Source organism: Mustela erminea, chromosome 2, assembly GCF_009829155.1.
Source record: "Mustela erminea isolate mMusErm1 chromosome 2, mMusErm1.Pri, whole genome shotgun sequence".
Lineage (NCBI taxonomy): Eukaryota > Metazoa > Chordata > Mammalia > Carnivora > Mustelidae > Mustela > Mustela erminea.
This window is the reverse complement of record NC_045615.1, coordinates 154,900,659-154,927,748: the sequence shown is the minus strand read 5'-3', so window position 1 is coordinate 154,927,748 and position 27,090 is coordinate 154,900,659. Positions and strand designations below refer to the sequence as shown.

Below are 27,090 nucleotides of genomic sequence, written 5' to 3'. Positions count from 1 at the left end.
TTTAAGATGTCTGGCAGCCTTGGGGCACCTGGGTGGCTCAGTGGGTTAAGCCTCTGCCTTCAGGTCATGTCATGATCTTGGGTCCTGGGATCGAGCCCCACTTTGGGCTCTCTACTCGGCAGGGAGCCTGCTTCCCCACTCTCTTTCTGCCTGCCTCTCTGCCTACTTGTGATCTCTCTCTCTGTCGAATAAATAAATAAAATCTTTTAAAAATAAAATAAATTTTTAAAAAAAGATGTCTGGCAGCCTTGTCTGAAAAAAGTCCTTCTATTTCAAAGAAGAATCTGAAGGCTGAACACCCAAATGAGAAGATGTAGCATTAGGAATTCAAAGGAAAGGGCAGACATGACAGGCTCTGAAGGAAAAACCAACAGCACTCAGTGAATGGCTGGCTACGGAAGAAAAAGAGCAGGAAAGAAGCAAGGATAGTTGATATTTTTGTTGTACAGGCAACCAGGATAGTAGGAACTCCATGCTCACAACACCTTCATAAAAATGTGATAAAAAAGAAATCAAGTAGTGCTCCCCTTGCATTGGAAATTTATTAAAAGAACCCAACATTCCTGCTTCCAGATTGTGGTCATGGAAGAATTCCAGAGAAGTTTTTTGTAGAATAGACCCATCGCCCCCAATGGCCCCTCATCCCAACGACTCCTGCATCAACAGTTTGAACTCGTAAAGTCTGGAATAAATCCCTGGTGCCAAGAACACATATAGTCCTTTAAGAACTATTTCTCTCAATCTGAGAAATCTCCTCAACAGAAGACCCTTTCAAGAAGATCCCTACCAGGGAAGATAGTCAATGATACTGTAACAGAGTTGCATGGCGACAGATGGTAGCCATGGTTGTTCTGAGCACCACGTCCCATACAGAGTTGCTGAATCACTATGTTGTGTGCCTGAGACTAATGTAACATGATACGTAAACCATACTCAAGTTCAAAAGAAAGAGCCCTACCAATATTCCACACAAGTCCAATAATCACACACATACACACATACTCACAAATATACTCACACCCTCCAGCTTCCTGTCTTACAAATTTGAACCCAAACCACAGGACGTGTCCTGCCTTCTGCCTGGGTAGCAATGGCTGTGGCAGGCAGCCATTTACACCCCCACTCACTTCATCAAAGTATTCTTCACATCTTAAATTCCACACACTGCTGGGGTTTCCCCTGTTGTCCATGCCAAGTCACAACCTCCTTTTAGCCTGGAGTACCCCGGCACCTGGAGCACAGTAGAACTCTCTGGGGCCTCCTGAACTCATGAGTCACTAAAAATAGAAGCAACATCAACTCTCCCATGACACATGTAAACACACTATTCATAACATCTCATGGCATGATAAAATGAAATAACTATCATAATAGAACAATCAGAGGCACCAAGAAATGACACCCTTCCACAGTGTAAGCACTGCCCTTTGGAGGGCACTCCAGGAGAGCCGAATTTCAGAAATTCAAAGCTCCCTGAGAGACGTACATGGTTAAATAGCTAAAGAAGGCCAAAGCTCCATGACACAGTCCTCCTGTATGCACCAGCATCCCAGAGGAATAAACAGCAATTATCTGTACCACACAAAACACGATCCTGCTGACCCAACCCAACGGCACCAAGCACACAAGTGTGCCAGACATATTTCCTTTCTGTACAACACTGCCTTCAAGTTGCTGACCTGTCCCACCCAACAGCCCTTCCTCGGATTAATTTCAGTGAGAAAGACAGAGAGCCAGAAGAGATCCTTCTCAGGAAGGAGCAAACAGCCCACTTGCCTGCAGGGGCCCAGAACTGGGAATGCCAACTGCTGACCAAAATCAAGAACACAGTCAGCAAGCAGTCACAATAGCGACCACTTCTCCCCCCACTGAAAGTCTTGTTTCATTGGTCTTTTTTCCTACCAGTCAGCATCCAGGGGACTCCCCAAGCAAGCTTTAAAGACTAAATTTCAGTTGGTTCTCTCAAAGATGCCATTGGGAGTGAGGAGCCAAGCTGGTAGCTAAAGCAAAGGAAGAGCCAGTGGGAAATTGTAGTAGAAAATTCCAGAAGATCTTAAAGGACAGTGATTAGTGTTCATAGGATATTAATCTCTACAAAGTTTTAGTCTGAAGCTCTTGATGTTAGCTGTGTACAATGGATGGGGGAGAAATGAGCTTGTTCAGAGTCATCAAAATAACAGTTGCTAACCGTAACTGTTAACCAGATGCACTGCTCACTTAATACTCAGAACACTGTGAATTAAATTCCGTGATTATCTCCTTTTCGAGCATGAGAAACCTGGAGCACAGAGAGGTTAAGTATCTTTGCCAAGGTTTGCACTGCTGCTAGGAGCTAGGATTCAAACTCAGTCTGGCTCGAGTATGTGTTCCCAACCACTGCTTTCCCAGTAAAATGACATTACAAGTGCCCCTTCTTCAAAGGCAAACTCTAAGTTTTCAATTTTTTTTTAATATAAAGGGACTTTGTTTCAGACTTAGAGAAAAGTACTTCCTCCTACTTATATAAGATTTAAAAAAAATAGAGAAGAGGGTGACAGAGACAGTATAGTTCTTTCATGTTCTGTTTGGTTTCTTAACAGGGACAACATCTGCCTCATTTCACACACATTCCCAAGATCCTCTCTTCCCCTACCACACTCATTCATTTGGGGCACCTGTACATGGCATTATCGAGAATAAACAAAGCTTACTTTATGACCTTAGGCTTCAGGGTCTTGCCTGAAAACATTTAAAAATCAAGAAAAAAAAAAAAAAGAAATGCACTAAGAGGAATAAGGTCAGGTAGAGGCAGGGCAGAGGGGTGTGCACTGGGAAAAGGGGAAGTCAGATGACAAAACCCCAAATAATCTCGGCTCTTCTGAAAAGGTACCCTGTTCATTGACCCGGAAGCACCGAACAAAAGCAGCTCCCCATTTCTCTGTTTCGGTTTCCTGACCATAACTGGACCACCAACTGGCATCCATTGTTCCCGGCTCACAGAACAATGTTGACTAGCATAAATCCATCGGTTCTGGTACCGATCCAAAGGGCTAAAAAAAGAACACCACAAGACTGAATGAGCGTCTGTATGCACATACCTCACAGTATGATTCCACCACAGGCAAGTCATACGTGTGAGAAGCCGTGAGCACCTCCAAGCACTGATGCCCGCTCCAGCTTGTGCAGAAATCCCTCACACATCAGACCGATAGGCTGAACGGGATATTCTGTTTGTCGCTCTGTTTCCTAACATTTTACACATCTTCAGAGTCTCAGCACTCACAAAGCAGCTTGGGATTCCCCCACAAATATCCCAGGACCCTAACCGAATGAGAAGTTCGGAGGTCAAAACCATCTGTGGACGTTGTGGTGTGTTTCTACGGCCCAACTCATCAAAGACCACCTTCCCACCCACTTTCTGGGCAACCCTCAGAGGATGGCAGCTGCTAACTTAAAAAAAAAAAAAATGCACGGTGGAGGAGGCAAAAAGGATTATTTTTAAGAAAGAGCACAATCTAACTTTTCTCTCCGCCACCCACTCCACACCACCTCCTCATTCCCTTGTATCTCCTCCTGCCTCTCTTCCATTTCACTCTCCTTCCCCGGCCTCCCTCCCCGGCTGCTCGGGGAACCACACCTTCTCGCATGCGTTTCCTTCCCCGTGTCCCAGGCTGGGCGGGCGGTCCGGACACCACACCGGGGAGAGCGGCTGCGTAAGGACTCGGGGCTGCCGCCAAGCTGGGAGGAACAGATCCAGTTCCTCCTCAAGGCTCCAGATGTGTGGGAACCAAAACATGCACTCACTCTTGGGAAGCCCTGCCTTGACAGGAGAGCCATAAAGAAAAGGAGAAGCATCTCGGGTATGAGCCAAATGAACCTGTTAATTATGTCGTCCTCCTGATGTTGCCTACACACGGGAAGACACTTGGCTTATTTCTTCTTCTAAATGCCCTTAATTATTCAATTCCGTGCCTCTTTAACACAGCTTCTGAAGCTGGGCTGCCTGGATTCTGGGCAGAATAGTAAGCGTTTCGAAGTGTGCATGATGAATCCATGTGGCCTGCGGATGAATTTCTTCCATCAGCTGTGGGCGACAAGCAGCACAACACGCTCGGAAGTCATCTACCCAAACCAAAATGCCACTGTGGCAATAGTTAAAACAATGAGGCACTTTGCAAAGTGGAATAATTAAAAAGTTAGGGCCAGATTTTTTGTGGCGCGGGAAGAAGGCAGAGCAGGGAAAGATAAAGAGGATGTGCAAGGACTAAAAACAAGAAAATCTGTGGGATCTTGGTCAATTACTGTGAAATACTCACACCAATAAAAGCAACGTTTGTGTCTTCCTCTGTAGTGATCCATTCACTCACTTACTCCTCCGTAAGCATTTATTAGGCACGTACTATGTGCCAGGCACTGTGCTAAGTTTCAGAAATAACACAGTGAACAAGACAACTCTGATTTTATCACTCACTGAGCTAACAATGTGCCATCAGCACGTGCTCGCAACATCGCAAGTTGAAGCATAAAGTATGAACGAAAGAAAGAGCTGAGAACGAATGACACTGGAGAACCTACGTTGATAGAGTAATGGGAAAAGCCTGTCTCCACAACATACGAAAGCTAGAACACGGGACACCTGGGTGGCTCAGTCGGTTAAGGGTCTGCCTTTGGCTCGGGTCACGTTCCCAGGGTCCTGGGAGCCAGTCCTGCATTCGGCTCCTTGCTCAGTGGGGAGTCTGCTTCCCCCTTTTGCCTTCTGCTGCTCTGCCTGCTGTGCTCTCTCTCACGCTCAATTTCTCTCTCCACCTTGGACACATAAATAAATAAAATCTTAAAAATAAAAAAAAAGCTAGAACATAAATAGAAAGAAAAGCTAAGAAGGACAAGAATGGGGTGACCATTCCAGGAAGACGGGCTATATGTGCGAAGGCCCTGAGGCAGAAAGGGTTTGGACACCAAGGAACTGAAAAATCAGTGTGGCTGCACTAACGTGAGCAAGACGAGAAGGGCACATGGCAGGACTGGTGAGACACTGTGGTCCATGATGTCCAATAAAGATTTTATTCTAAGGACAACAGGAAATTTTCAGCAGAGAAAGGGCATAACCCAATTTACATTTTATGATAATCACTGTTGCCTTTGGGTGGGAAAAGACTTGAAGAGTAGAGCTTATGGCAATTGTCTGAGCAAGAGATTCCCTGGACAAGAATGTGGCAGCAAAACTAAAGAGCAGTAGACAGTTTCAGATATATTTTAAGTAGAACTAATAAAAGTCACTGAAGGATGGTATATGCGGGTGAAATAAGGAATCAGAGATGACTCTCATCAAGTTACTCTATTTATACACAGGGTTTTTCCAGAAGTTACAAGCATCACCTGATGTAATGTCAGGCTCGTGCAGGAATCTGATCTATGGGACACGGTATGCCTGTATGCACATAAGGAACTCTAACACTCTTGACCCAAGAATAACAAAGTCTGTGTAGCTGTTCTTGAGAGAAAATTATGGTATCAAATGGTATCCTAGGGAGATATTTCAGTGAGTTTTCCCATAAGAATTTTATTGTCAGGTTGGTGCCAGAGCCCTGTAGCTTCCCCAAAAACCTAGAGTTAAATGCCTTTCTATACGTGGTGCAACAATTCTCACTTTCACATAGAAGTGCTCCAGGTAAACCAGCTACCAGTCCATCTGGTCTCCATGATAAGCAGTAAAGAAAATATATTTCTAAGAGGATCTTCGTATCAAATTGGATGATCCATCGGGGCCACGTGAGTGTATCAGTTGGCTAAGCATCCAACTCTTAATTTTGGTTCAGGTCGTGATCTCGGGGTTGTGAGACTGAGCCCAGGAACTAGACTCTGTGCTGGGGCATGGAGACTGCTTGAGATTCTCTCTCTCTCCTTCCCTCTTTGCCCCTCCCCTGGAAGTGCTATAAATAAATAAATAAATAAATAAATAAATAAAATCACCAATACTCTTTTAAAAAAATTGGATAATCCATGTCAAATACGTCGAGGCATATGATAGCATAACTTACTGACTAGCAAGAAAATAACTGAAAAATGTACATTTACAAATAATTTTCTTATGATCACTGAACAACTGGGTCCTTAACAACAGTCTCTCCATATGACCCCTTCAGAAACAGAGTATCCAACACAATGCAGTACGCCCCGGGGAGGAGACCTCAGAGGGTAAAGAGAACGGACGGCCTTGTTTACCTGATGTGCTGCGCGCACGCTAGTCCCCAGCTGCCACAGAAACCAACAGGCCCCCGAGGTCGGCGCACATTTCGTCTCAGCATCTCTCTGATCTGCTTGTTCCCTTTCACCTCTCGAGTGTTACTGGCATTGTTCCTGCTGCCCTTCCTAAAAAGCTGGTACATAATTATCTCAAAAGCCCTTGACCCATGTGTAGAGGTGAGCATCTCTCACCTTTTCACTATTTATAGTGACGATGCACTCTCGTTCAGACCCTGCAGAATGAGAGATGACTTAGAGACAGAGGGAGAGAGAGAGCAAGAGATCACACACGCACACACACGCACACACACACACACACGCGCACACACACGCACACACACGCACACGCACACACGCACACGCACACACACACACGCACACGCACGCACACTCCCCAGGGAGAGACCTCTGGTTCGGCACAACTTCACCAAAACAGATAGCAAACAGAAATAAACATTAGTAATTTATTTGGAAAAGGGTGTAATCTTTTGTTCCTGCAGACTATTAACTATGACCTTTTTAATCTGCATCTCAAGGACTTGGCTTGAAACGGATCCCATGATTTCCGTCAGTATAGGAAGGATTCCTTTCAGACAGGCTTTTCCCCAACAGTCTAAGGAAAAGTGCAGAATTCCTATCTCCTGCCCTTTGGTCCCTCCTGCCTCACATTTATTCTAATATCTTGCAGTGGGAATTCTGTGGTCTGTCTCCGCGCTTTCCTCCCACCGTGGCTCTCTAATCCGGGGGTCCATCTGCACGGTTCCTCTCAGGACAGCACTTCACTAGCTCCTAAGCCACCTGCTCCGTGTCAGTAGTGAGAGTATTCGAGATTCACATCCCCACGCTTCACACCCTCTTTAACTGAACTCTGTAAATTCATGGTTCAACACTCGTGAGCTGTTGGTTCTAATTCATGCTCTCATCACCTGCGGTGACTGAGCGGGACCTTATCTGTGCCACCCAGAGCGCATTTTATTGCGGGCTCCATATTTCTGCGACTGCAGCAAAAAGATGAAGCATGTACAGAGCTCTGCCAGCATGAAAAGCTGTCACTATGGAGCTCCTGTTGGGGAATCTTCCAAAACTGGCATGTGTTTCTATTGCTTCTCCCTTCTTCACGTACTCATTCTCACTTCAGCCACAAAGCTCCCCGGATGGCCAAATAATCTCCACATCCAAAGAAGCAAAAGCAACAAATGTATATCCGTGCATACACAACGCACCCTAACAAACGAAGCCTGGGGTGTCTGTCCTCTGAGCTCTTGTTACCCTGTTCTTAATAACACTCCTATCCAGTGTCTGATACTTAATGTTCAACATTTCAAGGACTGTATTGCTCTACGTTCTTCTCTGATTCACAGGATGCCTGTCCACTCTTCCTTTTCAAATCATCAACCTGGCCCAAAGCCTGGTTAAATGCCATCTATAACACTATCAACATCCTATGTATATATAGCTCTCACCTTGACCCACTGTCTTAAAAGAACCTATTTCAAAGCCAAAGCAATCCAAAAATTTCTTTGAGTCTTCCCGTACTATTGATTACTGTAGTTAAATACCGTGTATAACACTCGGCCCTAGTTCACGACTCAAAATGTAAAAACCACAGACATGCCTAAACTTTTTCAGATCTTCTCAGAATCTTACCAGATCTCCTAGAACAACCTGCTAGGACAAGAAAAGAGTCCCACAGACATTACCCTTCAAGAGGAGACCATCTCAGTATGACCGCGCCCCTCCTCATTCATCATAAGATCCCGAAAGGTGTCTTTCCCAAGAATGTGGGAGTAAGACGGAGAAGCACAGAGACGCCCAGGAAGTACTCACTGAGGGGTTTCAGGATGCTGCTGCTGGACTCATCAGCATTTTCCACATCTGACTTATCAGAGTAGTTCTCAGAGATTCTTTCTTTTTCCTTCTTCTCTTTGTGCCCTGTCTTTCTCTTGTGGCGTCTCCTTCTCCTGTAGCTCTTCGGCACATGGACCCCAATATAGATGGTATGGTGGCCTGAGAAGGTACAGAGATCACCAGTCATTTCAAAGCACATTCTCTGCTGCACAGAAATTTCACAAGCTCCTCTGGTCAGAAGGAAATGTCTATGAATTCATTACCATTTTATATTTGACAAATAAACTTGAAAAAAAAAATCTCTTCCCAATTTTCAGGTCGCTAGAGTATAATTCAATCTGTTGGCAGGCACCAGGATTCTGCGAGGGTGTACTCCAGTTCTATTCAGATAGACTCCTTTTAAAAGTTTAGGGAAACCAAAAAATACCACGCCAGAAATCAGGAATCCTTGATTCTGGTCATACCTGGGTCATCAATAAGCTATTTGACCTTGAGCTTGTCCCTTAACCATTCTGGGCCTCAATCTCATTATTTGTGTAACCAGAGGCTTACCTCGGGTGATCCCAGGAGACCTATCCGGTTCTAACCCTCCTGAGTCTGTGACACACGGAGCAGGGTGCTGAGAAAGGAGGTCTGGGAGCAGCAAAAAATAAAGATCTAACTCAAAGTTCAAGAAGTCATTCTGCTGGGCATAAGGTTTTACGTTCAAACTTTTTTTTTCCTTTTTTTTTTTTTTTTACCAAATCAGCAGAATAGAGACTTAGAACTGGGACAAATTGAGAAAAAATAAGACATACTTGGAGAGAAGATTTTAGAAATACTCAAATGTTCACACTAGGAAACAGCTAAAATGAATGTCAGTTACAGTGCCATTCTCATTTTTCTTTTTTCGTTTCCAAAAGTTTCTAAAAACTGGTTGTTGCAATGATAAAAATAAACCGAGCCCAGCAAAAATTGCCTTGAAGAGAAGGGCATGAGGAAAAAAGATTGTGAAATGCTTTTAGTTCTCTAGATGGAAGAAGCTGCAAAACTGACAAGTGATATTATTTTTACAAAATCTGATAAGACAGGGGGGAAAAAAAAGAACTCAAAGTTCCACATCTTTTTCTTTCTTTTTTTTTTTTTTAAATCGGGAAACTTTAACTTTCACTTTATATACAGCATAACTTCTGAATGTGGGAACCACCATCTCGGAAGTAATGTGAAAACTTTCTTTTCTTTTTTGAATAGCAAATTAGATGAGATTATCTCACCTTTCCCACTTCCTATTCTGTTCTAGAAGTACTCCTTGATGACCACTTTACCACAGAGAACGCCACAGAGAATACCACACACCTAACGTGCAAAACTTATACACGCAGTATGTCTAATATAAAGTGCTGTGAGTTACTTTTCACAGGAACTCATCAGGCATATCTAAATACAGTATAATTCACAGGGGTGTTCCCTTGAATTGGAAGGATTAAAACAGTTACATGCTTCTTTAGGCGAGAGCTTCCAACTAAGGAATGCAGATCCCTAAGTGAATGGGTTAGCATTCCAAAAAAAAGTCTGGTATTTGGAATGAAGTTGGAGGCATCTATATAAAGTATGAAAGTCCCCCCAACACACAGAGACACACACACACCAACTCAACTATTACAAAGCACAGTGAAATTCTCGTCCCAGAATGAGTGCCAATGAGAAATTTATCATGTCTAACCATTTGCAAGCAAATTGTTCTCATGGGAAAGCTATATTATACTAGGAAGTAGGAAATGTCTCAGAAACAATGTGAATTAAGAAACAGTGTCAATTGTTTCCTGTGCTCGGTTATGGAGGGAGACCGGCCGCTTTGTCTCAAGTCACACGATGGATGTAAACAAAGCCAACCAATTTCTTTAGGAAATCAAACACTGAGAGCTTGGTTGCTTTCATTCAGGAATTAGGAAAACGTCATGAAAAGAATTAAGAAGCTAGAAAATTTAAAAACCTGTCACATTAAATATTTTCTACATCTTATTAAATAAAGGCAACTAAGCAAAAAAAAAAAAAAAGGCAGTGATGTTACATTAGTCCTACTGATATTACACAGAAAGATTTTTTTAATTTATTTATCCACAGTGTCTTTGATAAGTCCTTTGAAAGATCGTTTCTATGGGCTGATAGCATTTTAAGGTAAGATTTCTGACTATAAAATGTTGTTGTCAACCTAACCAAAGAGAATGATTCAGAGAGAGTGAGTTTTCAAAGCCCACAGAGAGGAATATTCCCAACCTGGGACCTCACTGGAGTGACAACACCATAAAAATGGTGCCATTTTATTCACACCATGATCACATGCCCTCCCACAACCACCCCTCTCCCCATCACCTTATGAATAAGATGCAGCTTATCCCCATCTCCCTTGGCTGCTGCCTCAGGTGCCCCCCCAATACGCACACACACACCCTTCAGTCACTTTAACACACATTTGCACACAGGTGGGGAAGCTCTCCGATATGATGATGCTCTCTGGAGCCCAGATACCAAGCAGAACTGTGGTTCCTTGCAAGACACCCCAAGTTTCAGACATTTTTATCGGCTTTATTGAGGTGTAATTTACATGCATAAAATGCACTCATTTTAAGGTACAATTCAATGACGTTTAGTATATTTATGGAGTTCTACAACCATCACCTTAATTAATTTTAGAATATTTCCACCAATCCAAAAAGATCCATCATGCACATGGGCAGTTGTACACTTTCTGTTCCCACTCCCATTCCACAGAAGCACTCTTAATACTCTCAGTTATGGCCTCTGGGAAGCTACAATTCTGTGGTGCCCACATAGCTGTGAGCTTTTTTGTGGGCATCCTTACAGCGCAGCAGAACAGAATATTCCCCGACTAAAGAAGATACTGCTTTCCAAGAGCTGCCGGAAGAAACCATGACACTGGGCAAAACTCAAAGCATCCTCCTTTTCCTCTCACACGTTATGGGTAACTAAGTTTTCCTTTTCTGTCTCGGGTTCGGGGAGAAGAGAAAGAGCATCGTCCTGTGGTTAAATAAACCTTTAGGAACTCAGGGACGGTGCTTGTGTTTCCTCAATTACTTCTTAGTCACTGTCCACTTCAGCTTCTACGTCCGTAAGAGGACAGCAAGACACCTTGCTCTGGAGAGCGAAGGGAAGGCACGCTTTCTCAAGGTGGTGACCACGTATTTCATAAGCCGTACATGCCGAGTAACAAAAATACCAAAAGAAAAATGAGCTCGAATGGAAGACTTGCTGTACCCACAGAACACCTGTCTTCAGCAAGCAGAATGAGTGATGAAAATACACTATTGTTGATAAGACTCTCATAGGTGGATTCCGATATTTATTTTCAATAAAATATCTTAACCTGTCTCAGAAATATGTCATGAAGACTGATGGCTATTTTTTAAATGGCAACTCATAAAAATGACAGCAAGCACTTAGGAAATCTACAAAGGTTGAGGGTGTAGTATTATTTTACATGTAAAGTAAAAGATGAGAAGCTTGACAGACAAGCCTTCCAATCCAGCAAGAGTTTACAAAACCATAGATGCTAAAAGACTCGGGGACAGATACTTGCTTAACTTGTAAGAGAGTTTCAGACTTAAAAAATAAGTGTGTGTGTGTGTGTGTGTGTGTGTGTGTATAAAATAAAACCTCTCTGCTAGAAATGTCACCAAAAACTGCTTCCAAAATTTCACAGAAAACTTCTTCCTAAGGAGAAGCAATAATTTTTTTAAATAGCTATAATTCATAAAAAAAAAGGTACTTGTTTCAACTACACTCAAAAAGAAAAACAATTAAGGTGATTGCTTTTAATATTATTAAAATAAAGTCTGCATTTTTGCTACTAAAATTGTATAAAGTAAAACTACTGGAATCTACATTTGATGTCGTTCATTTAGGTGTGAGTCAAAGGGCATTCAGCCCTTGATTTGGCAGTGGCCTCAGTATCATGTGTTCAAATAAATACCCTGCATGCCTTTCTCTGACAGATGGTGCAAATTCCCAACACACTCCAAATGTCTTGGGAATATCTCATAATCCATCCCACAGCCAGTACTACTGGGAAGAAAACATGGCTTTCCTAGTTATCTCTGGAGGTCAGAAATTATCACGAGGCGATGCTTGTGTTTCCCATCCTTCTTCTTATCCTCACCTGCTCCACCTCAGCTGAAAGCAGAAGTACTGCGATGCTATCATGTCCAATTCTTCCAATTCCTGAGATATTTCTAAATTCATGTCATTGATAGTTGCTATCATGTTTTCAGGCCAACAGAGAACTCTTACACTTAGTAACTCTGTAGTCATTCGAGTCAAAGAGGCTTTCACAGACACCACCAAAGACGACTTAGAATTTTGTAGAATTAAACCCATCAAACCAGAAGAGGGTTTTGCTCCAGCCAAACTCAAAATTCCATAAAGGACTGGGTACTTACACACCATATGCCTCTATATGCAAGACAGATCTATTAGCTCCTTTAGGAAACACATTACTGTGTTTACTGTACATATAGATGATAGTAACAATTTTTTGGATACTTAAATGTGCCAGGTTCTGCCTAGGTCTCATATCTATTACCTCATGCAATCATCACAACCAGACAAATTAAATACTTCTATCTTAATTGTACAGGCAAAGAGACCAAGGTTCAGGGAACTCACAGATACTGTCACCAACTAACTCATTAAATCCCAGAGAAGAAATAGCTCTCATGTGTCAATATCAAGGCGAGTACTTTATCACTGCATTAGTGGTGGTTTGTTAGTTTGGGTTGTTCTTGGTGGGGCAGGTGGGGGGTGGTTATACTATACAGTACACAGTATTTATACTCTTAGTCTTACAACTGATCACACTTGCTTCCTTGTGCTGCCTGCTAGAAATACAAGACACAAATCTTAGGCCAACCAGTTGCAGGTAGGCAAAGTTTCATGACATGCATTTATACACCTCACTCTTCCAGCTTTCCAACTATTATTTTCTCTTCACACTAAACCGCTTTTGGAATAAGGCAGTATACAAATATTTTTTTAAAAGCTGAAATGTCCAGGGTGCCTGGGTGGCTCAGTGGGTTAAAGTTTCTGCCTTCATCTCAGGTTATAATCCCAGAGTCCTGGGACCAAGCCCCACATTAGACTCTCTGCTCAGCAGGGAGCCTGCTTCCTCCTCTCTCTCTCTCTGCCCGCTTCTCTGTCTACTTGTGATCTCTGTCTGTCAAATAAATAAATAAAATCTTTAAAAAAAAAAAACAAATAAAAGCTGAGATGTCCAAAATGCTTGAGGAGAACACAGGCAGCAACCTCTTCACCCTCAGCCACAGCAACTTCTTCCTAGATACATGCCAAAAGCCAGGAAAGCAAAGGCAAAAATGAACTATCGGGACTTCATCAAGATAGAAAGCGTTTGCACAGCAAAGGAAACAATCAACAAAACTAAAGGACAAGAGACAGAATGGGAGAAGATATCTGCAAATGAAATATCAGATAAAGAGCTAGTATCCAAAATCTATAAGGAACTTATCAAATTCAATAGCCAAAGAACAAAGAATCCAATTAAGAAACAGGCAGAAGACATGAACAGACATTTCTGCAAAGAAAACATCCAAATGGCCAACAGATACATGAAAAAAGTGCTCAACGTCACTCAGCATCAGGAAAATACAATCAAAACCACAATGAGGTACCACTTCATACCAGTTAGAATGGCTAAAATCAGTAACTCAGGAAACAACAGATGATGGTGAGGATACAGAGAAAGAGGAACCCTCCTACACTGTTGGTAGGAATGCAAGCTGGCGCAGCCACTCTGGAAAACAGTATGAAGGTTCCTCAAAAAGTTGAAAATAGAGCTACCCTATGACCCAGCAATTATACTACAGGGTATTTACTCCAAAAATACAAATGTAGTGATCCAAAGGGGCACTTGCTCCCCAATGTTTATAGCAGAAATGTCTACAATAGTTAAACTATGGAAACTATGGAAAGAGCCTAGATGTCCATTGGCAGATGAAGAGATAAAGAAAATGTGAACTTTATATAGATACACACACAATGGAGTATTATGCAGCCATCAAAAATGAAATCTTGGGCGCCTGGGTGGCTCAGTTGGTTGGACGACTGCCTTCAGCTCAGGTCATGATCCTGGAGTCCCGGGATCGAGTCCCACATCAGGCTCCCAGCTCCATGGGGAGTCTGCTTCTCCCTCTGACCTCCTCGCTCATGTTCTCTCTCACTGTCTCTCTCTCAAATAAATAAATAAAATCTTTTTTAAAAAAATGAAATCTTGCCCTTTGCAATGAGGTGGATGGAATTAGAGGTATTATGCTAAGTGAAATAAGTCAATCAGAGAAAGACAATTATCATATGAGGTCGCTGATATGCAGAATTTGAGAAACAAGGCAGAGGATCATGGGGGAAGAAAGGAATAAAATGAAACAAGACAAAACCAGAGAGGGAGACAAACCATAAGAGACTCTTAACCTCAGGAAACAAAACTGAGGGTTTCTGGAGGGTAAGGGGGTCGGAGCGATGGGTGGGTTATGGACACTGGGAAGGGTATGTGCTATGAATTGTGTATGACTGATGAATCACAGCCCTGTATCCCTGAAACAAATAATACATTATATGTCAATTAAAAAAAAAGATATGCTGTAAGTGTAAAATAAACACTGGATTTTAAAGATCAAAAAAAAAAAAAAAAAAAGCTGAGCTGTCAGTACTGAGGGAAGGGGTTGGGGAGGCTGAGGATGGCTGTGTGGCTGTGAGGGAGGGCGGATTTCTAGGCAAAGATTTAGACCTGCAGATCTAGATCTGTCTAAAGGATCACCAGAGGACAGGTAAAATCTTTGCCATCCCCACCCTCTTACACATATCTCTTACTAAGCACTGAGGGATGTTCCAAATTTAATTTTATCCACATTGTTGCTCCTCCCATAATCAACTGAATTTCTGTTTTCTCCAGTTCAAAGATTCCACAATGCTTGGCACTTTATATCATCCTTCTAGAACTAATCAGCAATATTCCCAAAATATAAGTCAAATACTGCCTTCCCTGACTTAGCTAAAGAAAGCTGATTTTATGCCAAGATGCCTAAAACATGCTGTATCTATTGCCAAGAGCGATGTAAGGGAGGGAAGCAAAATTAAGAGATATTTATTATTTCTATTTTAATTATGAAAAGAAAAATATAGAAGAGGAGGCAGAGCCGCTGGATGAGTGACAGATTATAAAAAGATGCTATAGACTTTACTTCTTAAACCAAAACAAATGTCAAAGATTTTTTAGAAATAGAGGAACAAGAACCTTAAACAGAATCATAGTATCACGTCCAGATGCCACAGAGGCTGTGGGTTTGACACTTTGCTGGAAGGGAGGCGGGACAATGCGGGGAAGCGTGGGGGGTGGGGGGGCAGGATGGGCTAAATAAATGATGGCCATTACAGAGGGCACTTGTTAGGATGAGCACTGGGTGTTATATGTAAGTGATGACTCACCAAAGTCTACTCCTAAACCAATACTACACTATATGTTAACTAACTTGAATTTAAATAAAATCCTGGAAGAATAAAATAAAGTTGTTACACGTTCTTTAAAAAAAAAAAAATAAGATATAGATCAGCACATATAATGAGATACTTTAATAAACGAAATACAGATAATTTGTCAGCTTCTTTACTCACAAACACAGAACAGTGTCCATAAGCAGCTCTAATAAGATATCATCAAGGTAACATTTCTATAATTTACTGGGGCATAAATAACAGCTCATGAAAAGAAAACCCCCTTCCAAGGGCATGGAGTAATTTTGCAATTAACAGGGGAAAGGCAGACCTTGATGAAATGTCCACAGGGAGGGTCTGCATTTCAAACATATACCACTACACAAGACAAGGGCTGATTTCTCTTTTTGTCTTTTGGATAGGGGTCACTTTTCACATTAAAAAATAATAATAATAATAATGCATATGTTTGTTAACAGAAAATCACCTATTACTTATGTAATTTTTATAAATAATTTTGAATGCTGATGCCTAATCTCTTTTAATATTAATGCTACCAATTACACTTAAGATTAGGCATGCAAGGAAATAAACAGCCCAAGTGATGAAAAACAGGGAAATACTTTTCTTCCCACCAAACTACGTGGGAATTTTGTCCACTGAAAGCCTCAGAGAAATCCTTAAGGCAACTTGAGGTTCCCCAAGCAAGACTGATAAGAAATCTCAGCTTGTTATCTGCTGCTTACTAAGTACAGTGCTTTTAATATTTAATATTTGATGATGACGATGATGATGATAACAATCTCTAGGCAGGAGCAAACAGCTACAGGAAAAACGTCTTGAGAGGGAGTCAAGCTTATGGTTACTCAGCTAACCTCCTGTCCTTGAAGTCAGTAAACTTGTCCACTGTCTTTTAAGTGCTCATTTCTAGCAAAGTTCTAATAGTCCGTGGGTACCAGGATGACTCAAAGACCACACACTGAGGTTAAGATTCCATTGCAGTTACCATTACTAGTAGTTAGTAAGAGGCAAAAAGTGACTAGCATGATAAAAAGTTCAAATTAGTGAATATTCGTAAAGAAATATAACTTTCATGTGTTTAGTGGTCATCAATTATTTGAAAATATCTAGGCTAAAACAACCACTTAAAGGTAGTACAGAAACCTGATGAATGAACAGCACTAAAAGTCATCTTATTTTTCATAAAGTACAGTTCTGAAGTGTTCCACGATCTCTCCAAAGTTGACTCTCCAAAGTAATTTTAACGTCACCCTAGTAAAAGCCCTTTTCTAGTCACCTGTAAGACATAAAATATAATCTATATGTATATCTATCTCTATATTTATATCTACTAGATACAGGTACATATAGAGAGATATCTGTATAGTCTTCATACATAGGGAGATGCATAGAGAGAGAGAGAGAGATCATGTTTATGGACAGTCCAAATCAAACCACATCAATAAAGCATCTCCCACCATGTATGGTACACAAAGGTGCCACACAAGTGTTGATTCTCCTTCTCCCTTCCCTTTCTGGGGGACGGAAATACAGAGCACGAATGCTCCTTACTCCCACCACACTTGAGCCCTGACACCAACTTGTGAAGCCCCTCTGCTCTCTAGGCAAGGCACTCATGAGGACAGAAGAGCCAACTTGAGACCAAGTCTAACTTGCCCCTCAGTGGACTGCTTTGGTCATTATACAAGGTTTAAATGTTCAACAGAGACAACACCCTCCATAACCTCAATCTTCCCTCACCCTGCCCAGAAACACAGGCCTGACAATCTCCACCTGCTCTGGGCAGAGTGTCACCCAGAGCCCTCACGCAGTAAGCGCCAACCCCAGGAGCTGTTGTCTTTTGGTCTGACTGAACAGGGTAGACTGCAACCCAAAGACTCGGAAAGGCCAACGCCAGGCAGGACAGTGCTAAGAGTGAAGAAGAACCACCCAACAGGCAGAGATGATCCCTCCACTCATCCTGACACCCCAGAACCCAAAAAGACCTGGTGAATTTTAAGTGTGCACTACACATGCTGTCAGACAAAAATCCACCTGTGATCCAAACCCTGAGAACTGGCAGTTTCCATTCTTTCTCTCACGGTCACCATTTGCACAACTGAATGGGAAGTAGGTTGGAAGAGAGAAAACAATGGCTAATCCAATGGTCATTGATAACTGGATTTACGATTGCAGCCAGAGAGGCAGCTGAGAGAGACACACAAATGTACACATTCACACTCTCATCCTACCCACATGGTCCATCTCCAGCTCTATTATGGCTTCCCTTTTCGCACCAGCCTACGTCTCGGCTGGGCAATAGGAAGAACAGTCTTTAGTTGGTATAGACAGATAATCCACCGTAGAGTTAATGCACTCATGGATAATTCGTTGTCAAATACTGAATATTCATTCACATAATTCCCTCCTCTCACAATGTAAATGAGATATGGATAATGCCATAGGACTAAAACAATGACCAAGAACTAGGGAAAGTGCTCTGAGAGACTTAAATTAGCCTAAGTAAGTCCAATCCCAGAATCTCCATGGCTATGGTTTTCTACATGCCCAACAAAGAGGACAACATTCACTGACACGGCAGCACATAATCATACTTCCAGAGCTGAAATGACCTTAAACATTACATGGCTCAACCTCTTCATGTACCAGCGAGCCAACCAAAGCCAAATAGCCAGTTAATAATACCAACACAGGGATTCTTGGTGTTCCTGGAAGGTAAGGTTTCCTTTACCGCTTTCCCACTACCACGCACCACCACCATCCCTCCCATCTTCCACTGTCTGCAAAACACAGGGGGAAAAAAAAAAAAAGAGTCCTTTCAAGTTAGTAATTACCTAGAAGGAAGAAAGGCCTCAGGAATGCTCTGAAAATGTTTCTCTCTTACAATCACAGAATGACAAGTTTAAACACTTATTCATTTGAGAGAGAGAGAGCACGCACGTGTGCATGTTGGGGAAGGGGCAGAGGGAAAGAATTTCCAGCAGACTCTCTGCTGGGTACAGACCCCCTCCCCACAACTGGGAGGGCGGGGGGAGGGACTTAATCTTATGACCTTGAGATCATGACCTGAGCCCAAAACAAGAGTCGGACACTCCACTGACTGCACCACCCAGACACCCCTAGAATGACAATTCAAATCAACAGCCCTTAACTCCATAAACGGCCCCAAATACGAAGATATCTGGCTATGACATTTGTCCTCTACTGATCACCACTGATCACTTGAAGAAACAGTAAACAAACTTTTAGTCTTTCCCGCTATGGGCTCCATTTCACTTAACCAATTAAAATACATAGAATGGTTACAGAATTTGTAGAGCTAAAAAGGATCTTAGAGGAAATGCAGCTCAAAACTCTCACCTTACAGATGAACAGAGGAGCCCGGAGAGGTTAAAGTGATTTGCTTGTGGTGAGGCTTGCTGCTATTCCACTAACTGGAATAAATAAGGAAAGAGACCCAGACGTTCTCAAGGCAGTGCTCATCCCAAGAATGGAGAGCCTATGAACAGGTGAGGCCAGCCAGGCTGTTTCCTTTTTCCTCCTGCCTTTTCATAAGCTCTTCCAAGACCTTTCATTCCCCTCCTCTCCATTCTTCCCACTTCCTGCTCTTTTAGATGCTTCTTCCGGTTCTCATCCATCGCTCTTTCCAAGTTCCTTCTGGCTGCAGAGGGAACAGACCTTGAGCCTCCACAAAATGGCGCATAAATTTCCCAAACTTCTCATAGCAGAAACCAGAACCAATCACTCCCATGCACCCTTCTGTCCATCAGCAGTTCCTGGCAATTCAACTCATTTGTCTCTTCCTCTTTTGTCCCCAGTCTAGTCTAACCCAAAATCATTTCTCCGTCGAATCCTAGCAACAGTCTCCCTACTTTTATCTTTGTCCTCCTGGAATGCTTTCTCCATGTATCAGCCAAAGGGATCTTCTTTAAAATGCAAATTTTGTCTAGTGGCTTTGTACCTTAAAGCCCTTCGGCAGTGGCTCCCCAGTGTACATGCAATACAATCCTAAAACTTTAGCACAGCATGAAGGGCCATGAATTAACTGGGACCTGTCCTCCTCAGGCCACTTCTGCTCTGTTCACATGGGCCAGCCATACCATTCTCATTTCCACTTCTCAAACAGGCCTACCTCCTTCTCACCTCTGGGTCTTCCCCCATGCCTGCCTGTGATTCTCCCATTATTCTATCATCCTTTAAGGTTCAACTTAATGTCACTCTTTTGGAAATATATACCTCTCACACACACTCACCCGTGTTCATGATACACTCCCTAAATTATCCTATCAACCAACCTCGTCCTCAGATAATGACTGACTTATTTGACTGAACATTAACTGTGGCCCTAATCAGAATATGTTCAGAATCCTGTTCAAGAATACATATAAGCCTGGAAACGCAACATGTTGGAGTTCATATCTACAATTATACTTAACATTTTGATAAACTTAAAGCAAAAACAGGAAAAAAAAAAAAAGCACTAGGCATCAGTTCAAGTTAGTAAGAAGAGTTAACATAGATACTAATCGACTAATTTGTTGACTACAAGGTATCAGTATTATCTTTGGTCTGAAACCATTCTGGAATCCCAGCAACCACTGGCAAGAAAGCAGCAACAACTGGTAATAAATTAAAGGCAGGGAATATATCCAAGGGAGATCGTATCTTAAATTTATAGGGTTCATCCTGGGGATTTCAAATTAATTTACTTATACTCTTAACAAAACTAGGAGATAGGGAGGCACAAATACTATTTCTTTGTAGAACAAACTGACATTCATAAATTAAGTAATCTGTCAATGGCTTATTGTCAATATTGAAGTATTTTTTCAGGTACTGTCCAAGAACCCTCAGAGCCATGTCTGGCAGCTAGATAAGAAGATAAATTACTAACTGCACTTTGCATAAAGGAAATGTAGCCACATAAGCATGAGTGGCCTCATGTCACCCACAAAGGCAGGCACCAGGCAGGGCACAGCCAGAAATAGACATAGGTTTTAAGACTACCGGTTCTCCACTATGTGCTCTAACCCACAGCGCAGACTGAATGAAAGTACCTAAACAATCAGTTACTGATCTAATTTGCCGAATACATGTATCCATCGGATTCAATTATGAGCTTTCGGTCTACGTCCAAGACACTTTCTCTATTTTTCAGTAGGGATAGAATTACTTGCTGAAAACTGAACAATCTGCTGGAGGGGGGTTGGTGATTTAACTGAACTACAAATGTGCAGTTCTGTCCCTCTAATGCTTATCTGTTGGCCAATATCACTAAAATTCAAAACCTACTTTTTTTTCTAGACAAGCTGGCCTGCTAAAAGTTATTGAGCACTCCACCATGAAAAGAGTCCATGAAATAATGTCTCAAGAGGCTTAAGTAGGGTTTATTCTCTTTTCAAAGTCAGCAGAGTATAAAGAAAGGTGAACACATTGGATACAGCACTGCCTTCTCATTCTAACTCCACGGAAAGGTAAAAACAATGCACGGAATTTAAAAGCTTTTGCAGCTATTCAGAGAAGGGAGTTATTTAAGTCACCCATACTGCTGATTCAATGCCCGTCACTCTCCACCCCCCCCCACCTTTACCTCATCCCACCTGGCAATCAGCAGCCTCAGGGGCACAGCCCTTAGAACCTCCTGGAAACTCCTGTCATGGCAGGTTCTCACCTCAGTCCTCTAAATGCTATCACCCGAGAAAGTAAAATAAAATTGGAAGGGGAGGTGAACCATGAGAGACTATGGACTCTGAAAAACAATCTGAGGGGTTTGAAGGGGCGGGGGGTGGGAGGTTGGGGGAACCAGGTGGTGGGTATTATAGAGGGCCCGGATTGCATGGAGCACGGGGTGTGGTGCAAAAACAATGAATACTGTTATGCTGGAAATAAAAAAAAAAAAAATGTAAAAAATAAAATAAAATCCTACGAGCAAGCTCACCACAGCAACAAGAGCGCCTCAACTGAGCTTTATTCAGAGTTATCCTAGTTTTACTCCCTCATCAGACCCAATTCTCAATTCCCCCCAATGATTATGAATCTTCTGATGACAAAAATGGGGAAATATTTAGCTCAGGATTATTTCTATACTATTGCATAATCTCATTTAATTGGCACCTAAATTACATAATAACCAACAAAGAACAGAATTATTCTAGTTCATGCTGGGTGGAGAGGAGGAATATATACATCTCACAGAAAATACGTTTAGACACGTGATAGATATAGATATATCATGACCCCTGAATCCTCTTCATTGGTAGGAAAATACCATACACTTAAATCTGTTTTCCAGAAGAAGCAAATTTATAGGCTTCATTAGACAATGGGCACACACCTGTATTTTAACCTGTACACAATTATACTTAATATGCCTCTTCTTGGAAAATAAGACAATTTTACAAATTAGGGCAATATGTATCAGACCAGTCTAACCAAGAAAATCAGATCTCACACCCAGAGCTTAAAGGGAACCAGAATGAGACCAAAGAGAAACAAGATAGCAGGCCTTGGGAAACTTAGCTGGATCATTCTGCTTACCTTTTCCAAGACAAGAAGCAAAAGATAAGTCTGGTTAGGAAGGCAAAGGATAGATGTTGGTACAAATGAATCAAGCAAATAAAAAACACTTGGACCAGTCAGAATTTTTGGAACGAAATTATTGAAAATTACTGTTGAAATTGTATCATCCAGAAAGAGAAAGTATAGAAAGTGGTGCGGTAGAAAGCCCCCCTGTTCCCAATGCTAGGTGCAGCAGCAACATAGATTCCAGTAATTATCGAAGACAATTCTATGGGAAAGGGCACGTTCTATTACCCCAGTTTACAGAGCAAGAAACCCAAAATCCAAGCTGCAATTTGCTCCCTTCACTTATGTAATGATTCCGCAACAGATGAGACAAAAGTTTTAAAACTTATATTCCCAAATGGATGCTTAGCGACTCAGCTTTAACAATTGTCCTAATTTTAAAAATGAGACAATAGGGGCGCCTGGGTGGCTCAGTGGGTTAAGCTTCTGCCTTCTGCTTGGGTCATGGTCTCGGGGCCCCGGGATCGAGCCCCACATCGGGCTCTCTGCTCAGCGGGGAGCCTGCTTCTCTCTCTCTCTCTCTCTCTCTCTCTCTTCCTGCCTCTCTGTCTACTTGTAATCTCTCTCTGTCAAGTAAATAAATAAAATCTTTTAAAAAATAAAATTAAAATTAAAAAATTAAAAATGAGACAATAAAAAAATAACAAACAATATGTCCCCAAAATAAGGATTAAACAATATGTTTCAAAAATACGACCACATAAAAAGCTTCTAAAAAGAAATTCAATCTACGGACAAAATTGCTGAAAGTATATTATTTCAGAAATTCTGGATCCTTATAAAACACAACCCAACTACCAAGTTCAATTTCTTCTGGTTTACTGTGGAAAAAGAACGTAGACTTCTAGGACAGAGTGTGTCTTCAAGAGAGCTTCAGCCCATACTGTACTGCTTGGCAAAATCCCTATAATTGGAAAACTCCAGGAAGGAATGTCTGATTCCAGTTTCAAAACCCATGGAATTACCATCACTGTCCCTTGAAGTTAAAGAAATCTATAAGCCCATATTTAACTTCACTGATGCAGCAGGTATCAAATAGCTCCTGAGCTAAGCCCTGCCTGCTTGAGGGACTCTGGCGGGCTTTCAGCTGAGGCCAGGATGAGAAAGCAGCAAGGCACCGAGAAATGTCTAGATGGCCACAACCTGCTCTGGGAAACCCATGCTGCTGTTCAAATATCAACCCTTACACACCTCGTCACGTTTCTTTAAAGCTCTCCAATGGGTGGATACAGGTTTCTTTCAAGAAGCCTTTTCCTTCAGCAATATTTGTGTGAGTGTTTCCTCTGTACACACAGGGTCTGACAATCCGACTGTACGGCAGAGAAGGGGTCAGCAAAATGCAACCGGACACTTGCAGCCGGTGCTCAGAATAGCCCCAGCTCCGGCTTGGCCCCTCCCTTCCCATCCGATAGGTTTTCATTCACTCCTTCTCGGCAATTACGTTTTTCACCATTGTAATTATTAAGAAATGTCCACCCGGACCCACTTTCTCTTTAGATGGCTACCTCCCCCAATACACATAAATACGTCATCATGATATCCTCTAGTGAAAAAGAGGGTTAAGTCATTGTGATCTCATGTCTGTAAAATGTTAAGATCCCGACCTCCAAAAAGACAAACATCACCATTTCATTAGTTTAGTTTCTGTCTTCAAAAGACAGCGTAGGAGGGAAGAGAGTGACACAGGCATGTTTAAGGGGCCTCTTTTACCTATCAATATAGACATACAAACAACATAAATGTCAATGATGTCTTCAAAATCAGAGAGCAGCCATAGCAAGACGGGACCTTTCGAGGCTATGTTGTCTCATTTGACTAAGAGCACTAATGGAACCAAATTTCTGACTGAAACTTCAAAGACTTTAGAGGATTATATAAGATAATTCTGCATATGCTTTACTTGGTTTATGTTATATATTCGTGTATTCAATTCTTCCTTTTAACAAATATTTAGTCAACATCTACTCTGTTCCAGACCCTGCTCTACCTCTTTACTTCTATTTCCCTAAAAATAATCCTCCCATAAACTCCATGGATTTTTAACAAATCTCGCTCTTAATGTCCATCAGTAGACATGGGAATTTGTAAAATTATTCTTCTATTTGGACAGATGGGAGCACACATCCTTTCTGGACTTGGTTTTCAATGAAAGAGGAAAACCACCACAATATATCATAATAGCTTTGAGAGCACTGATCACACTTCAGAAATGGAGACACGTTTCGGCCAATATTGTCTTGCTGTATTTTATGCTTCCTGAGTTGCTGGTTAGACTTGATGTTAAGAAAAGGCCCCTCCTCATAAAGTCAGAGTTGCCAAGGCTTGCTGGGAAGTTACCTAGCCCTACAGAGCCAAGGCCTTATCTCAAAGGATAAGGTGGAGTTTGCTCTTTTCCCCTATTGCAAAATATGAGAATATTAAGTAATCTGTTTATATCATACAGATCCAAAATCTTGGCTGGCTTTTTTAAGGATAAAACATCCATAGGATTTCCTGTTTGGAAAAAAGCTACATGAGACTCTTTCTTCCGATCTCAACCTTGGTTCACCCAGTAAAATTTGGCAATTTCCCCTAAGTGCATTTGAAATGAAAATTTAGTGTTATACCTCATGGTCAGCATTTCTAGGTCATTCTGATAATGTCAGTTTGTCACCTACAGACCAATTCTGTAAAGTGCCTGGTCTGGGGCTGGCATCTTTTGGTAGAGTAACAAGTATGAGTATCTGAAACTTTGAAATTTTTAAGTGAATTTATCTACAGTAACCCCTTTGTGACTAAAATGTTAACTTTAAAACTATACACATATACATATACATTGATATAAGGTAACCAATGCAAGAACAGATAGAAAAGCTTCTCTTTATTTTAAAGATTGAAATTGGTATTCGCCTGCCTTTTTTTAAAGAATATCTCTTCAAATCATTAACTCAAATGCACATGAAGGAAATTATGTGAAAATGAGGTTTAGGTCTTTAAATATATCCCACATAAATTCATTATTTAAACAGAAGATGACTCCTCTTCTGACTCACTCTATTCTTAGTGAGCTTTGCAGTTGATGGCTTTCTATCGAGTTTTGAGACCACGGATTAAGCATCATGCCACCCACTGAGAGTAAAGTTGAACCAGGTGAACTGAGGGCGTGGCTGGAAGTCTCGGGCTCTCTCCCCTTCACAGAACTACAGCAATAGAAGGAACAGTGTGAGAGCATCTAACTCTTCTCACCTTCAGGCTGAGCTGACTCTGATTATCACAAATTAAGGGACCCTAAGAAGATTTTTAAAACATGAACACTTCAAAGTAACTAAAGCTACTATTGGACCTTAGTCATGCTCATAATCACTTAATAGGAGAATATCTTATTTGTGCAAATTATTTCAAAAAACAAAATTTTGTTTTGAGTTTTCTTTTGCCAAGTGTGCTGCATTATGCTTCATGTTTACCCTGGAAGCAAGAGAAATTACTTGGATAAAAGGAAACATGTGATAATAGGAATGAAAGGTATTCTAGCTCCTGCCCTTTGGATTTCTGATCCTTAAAAGTGGAGCACTTACTTCTGCCATAAACATACCAGAAACTCAACTACTTCAGAATAAGATAATGGTTTGCTTTACCTCCAAATACACCCTTCTCTATGCAGTTAGAAACAGGAGATGGACTGGCATCCCTGTGGAAAACATTTCCGCTCATACTATGAATCTTTATCAGATCTCTTGACAGTTTTTATTCTCAACCACTAAGACCACAACTAAGCCATAAACCTTCCATTCCAACTTCTTTATACTTCACCCAGAGTTACTATAAAATTGAAGGGATCCCACCCCAACCAGATGAAGCCAGGTGAGAAAAATGGGAGGGTTGACTCAGAGGGCACTAAATTAGAAATAAATAGTCCCTAACTATAGTTCCAAGGCTTGTACTGGAGGGGTGCCTGAGTGGCTCAGATGGTTATATGACGGACTCTTGATTTCAGGGGAAGTCAGGATCTCAGGGTCCTGGGATGGACCCCCACATGCAGCTCCATGCTCCGCATGCGTCTGCTTGAGATTCTCTCTCCCTCTGCCCCTCCCCCTGCTAACCCAGTTGTCTAAAAAGAAGAAGAAGAAGAAGAAGACGACGACGAAGAAGACTTGTTCTGTAGAGGAGCCTGCACTGTTGGATATTCTCCACCAAATAATGACGCCAAAAGCAACCCTCTTTTAGGGTCTCAAAATGCAGTAACAGGCAACTAGCTAAACATGCTTCGAAAGAAGTGTAATCAGCCCAGTCTTCCAATCAACATGAAAGATAATCTTAGAACAGAAGTTTTATCAGAATACAAAAATAAACAATATCCATGCGGCAAGTTTCGTCATCACAAACCCAAACAATTTTACAGATGTTTCTACCATATTTTGTTGTCTTTTTGTTTTTTCTTAAAGAAACTTGACTATAGATTTGTCTGCTATTCATTACATTGTTATTTTAATTTTGTGCTTGAAAATCAAGGGAAGTACTTTAGGAAATAAACTTGTTAGTCAAAGTCTCAAGAAACCCATGTACAATATCCTATCGCTGGAGAGTGCTGTCAATCCTAAGGACCTTACGAGTTCAAGAAGTGATTTACATCTCCTGTGAACTAAGCTAGAACATTATTCTCAAGGAAAACACACACACACATACACGTACGCGCACGCACACACACATACACACACACAGAATCTCATTCCCAAGCCTTCTCACTGATTTTTCTTCTTTAATTGTCGCTAAAGTATATATTCACTCAATCCTACAATATTTCTTACGTTCATATGCTATAACTTAAAGATTCTTATCTCCTCTTTGACACTGGGACAGTGACAGAGTCACCACAATGGAGACTTAACACCAGGGGCACAAGAACCTTAAGACACAAGTTTTACTATTTTGTTTGCACTA

General features: G+C 41.6%; 1 protein-coding gene across 4 annotated transcripts in view; it reads right to left on the bottom strand.

Annotated features, from left to right (window-relative positions):
* Positions 1-27,090, bottom strand: part of SLC4A4 (solute carrier family 4 member 4) — a 345,711-nt gene that overhangs the window by 269,777 nt on the left and 48,844 nt on the right. For all 4 annotated transcript variants that reach the window (XM_032334538.1, XM_032334539.1, XM_032334536.1 and 1 more), the window contains exon 3: positions 8,050-8,229. In XM_032334538.1, coding sequence (XP_032190429.1) covers positions 8,050-8,229 — 180 coding nt within the window. The remainder of the gene's footprint in view (positions 1-8,049; positions 8,230-27,090) is intronic.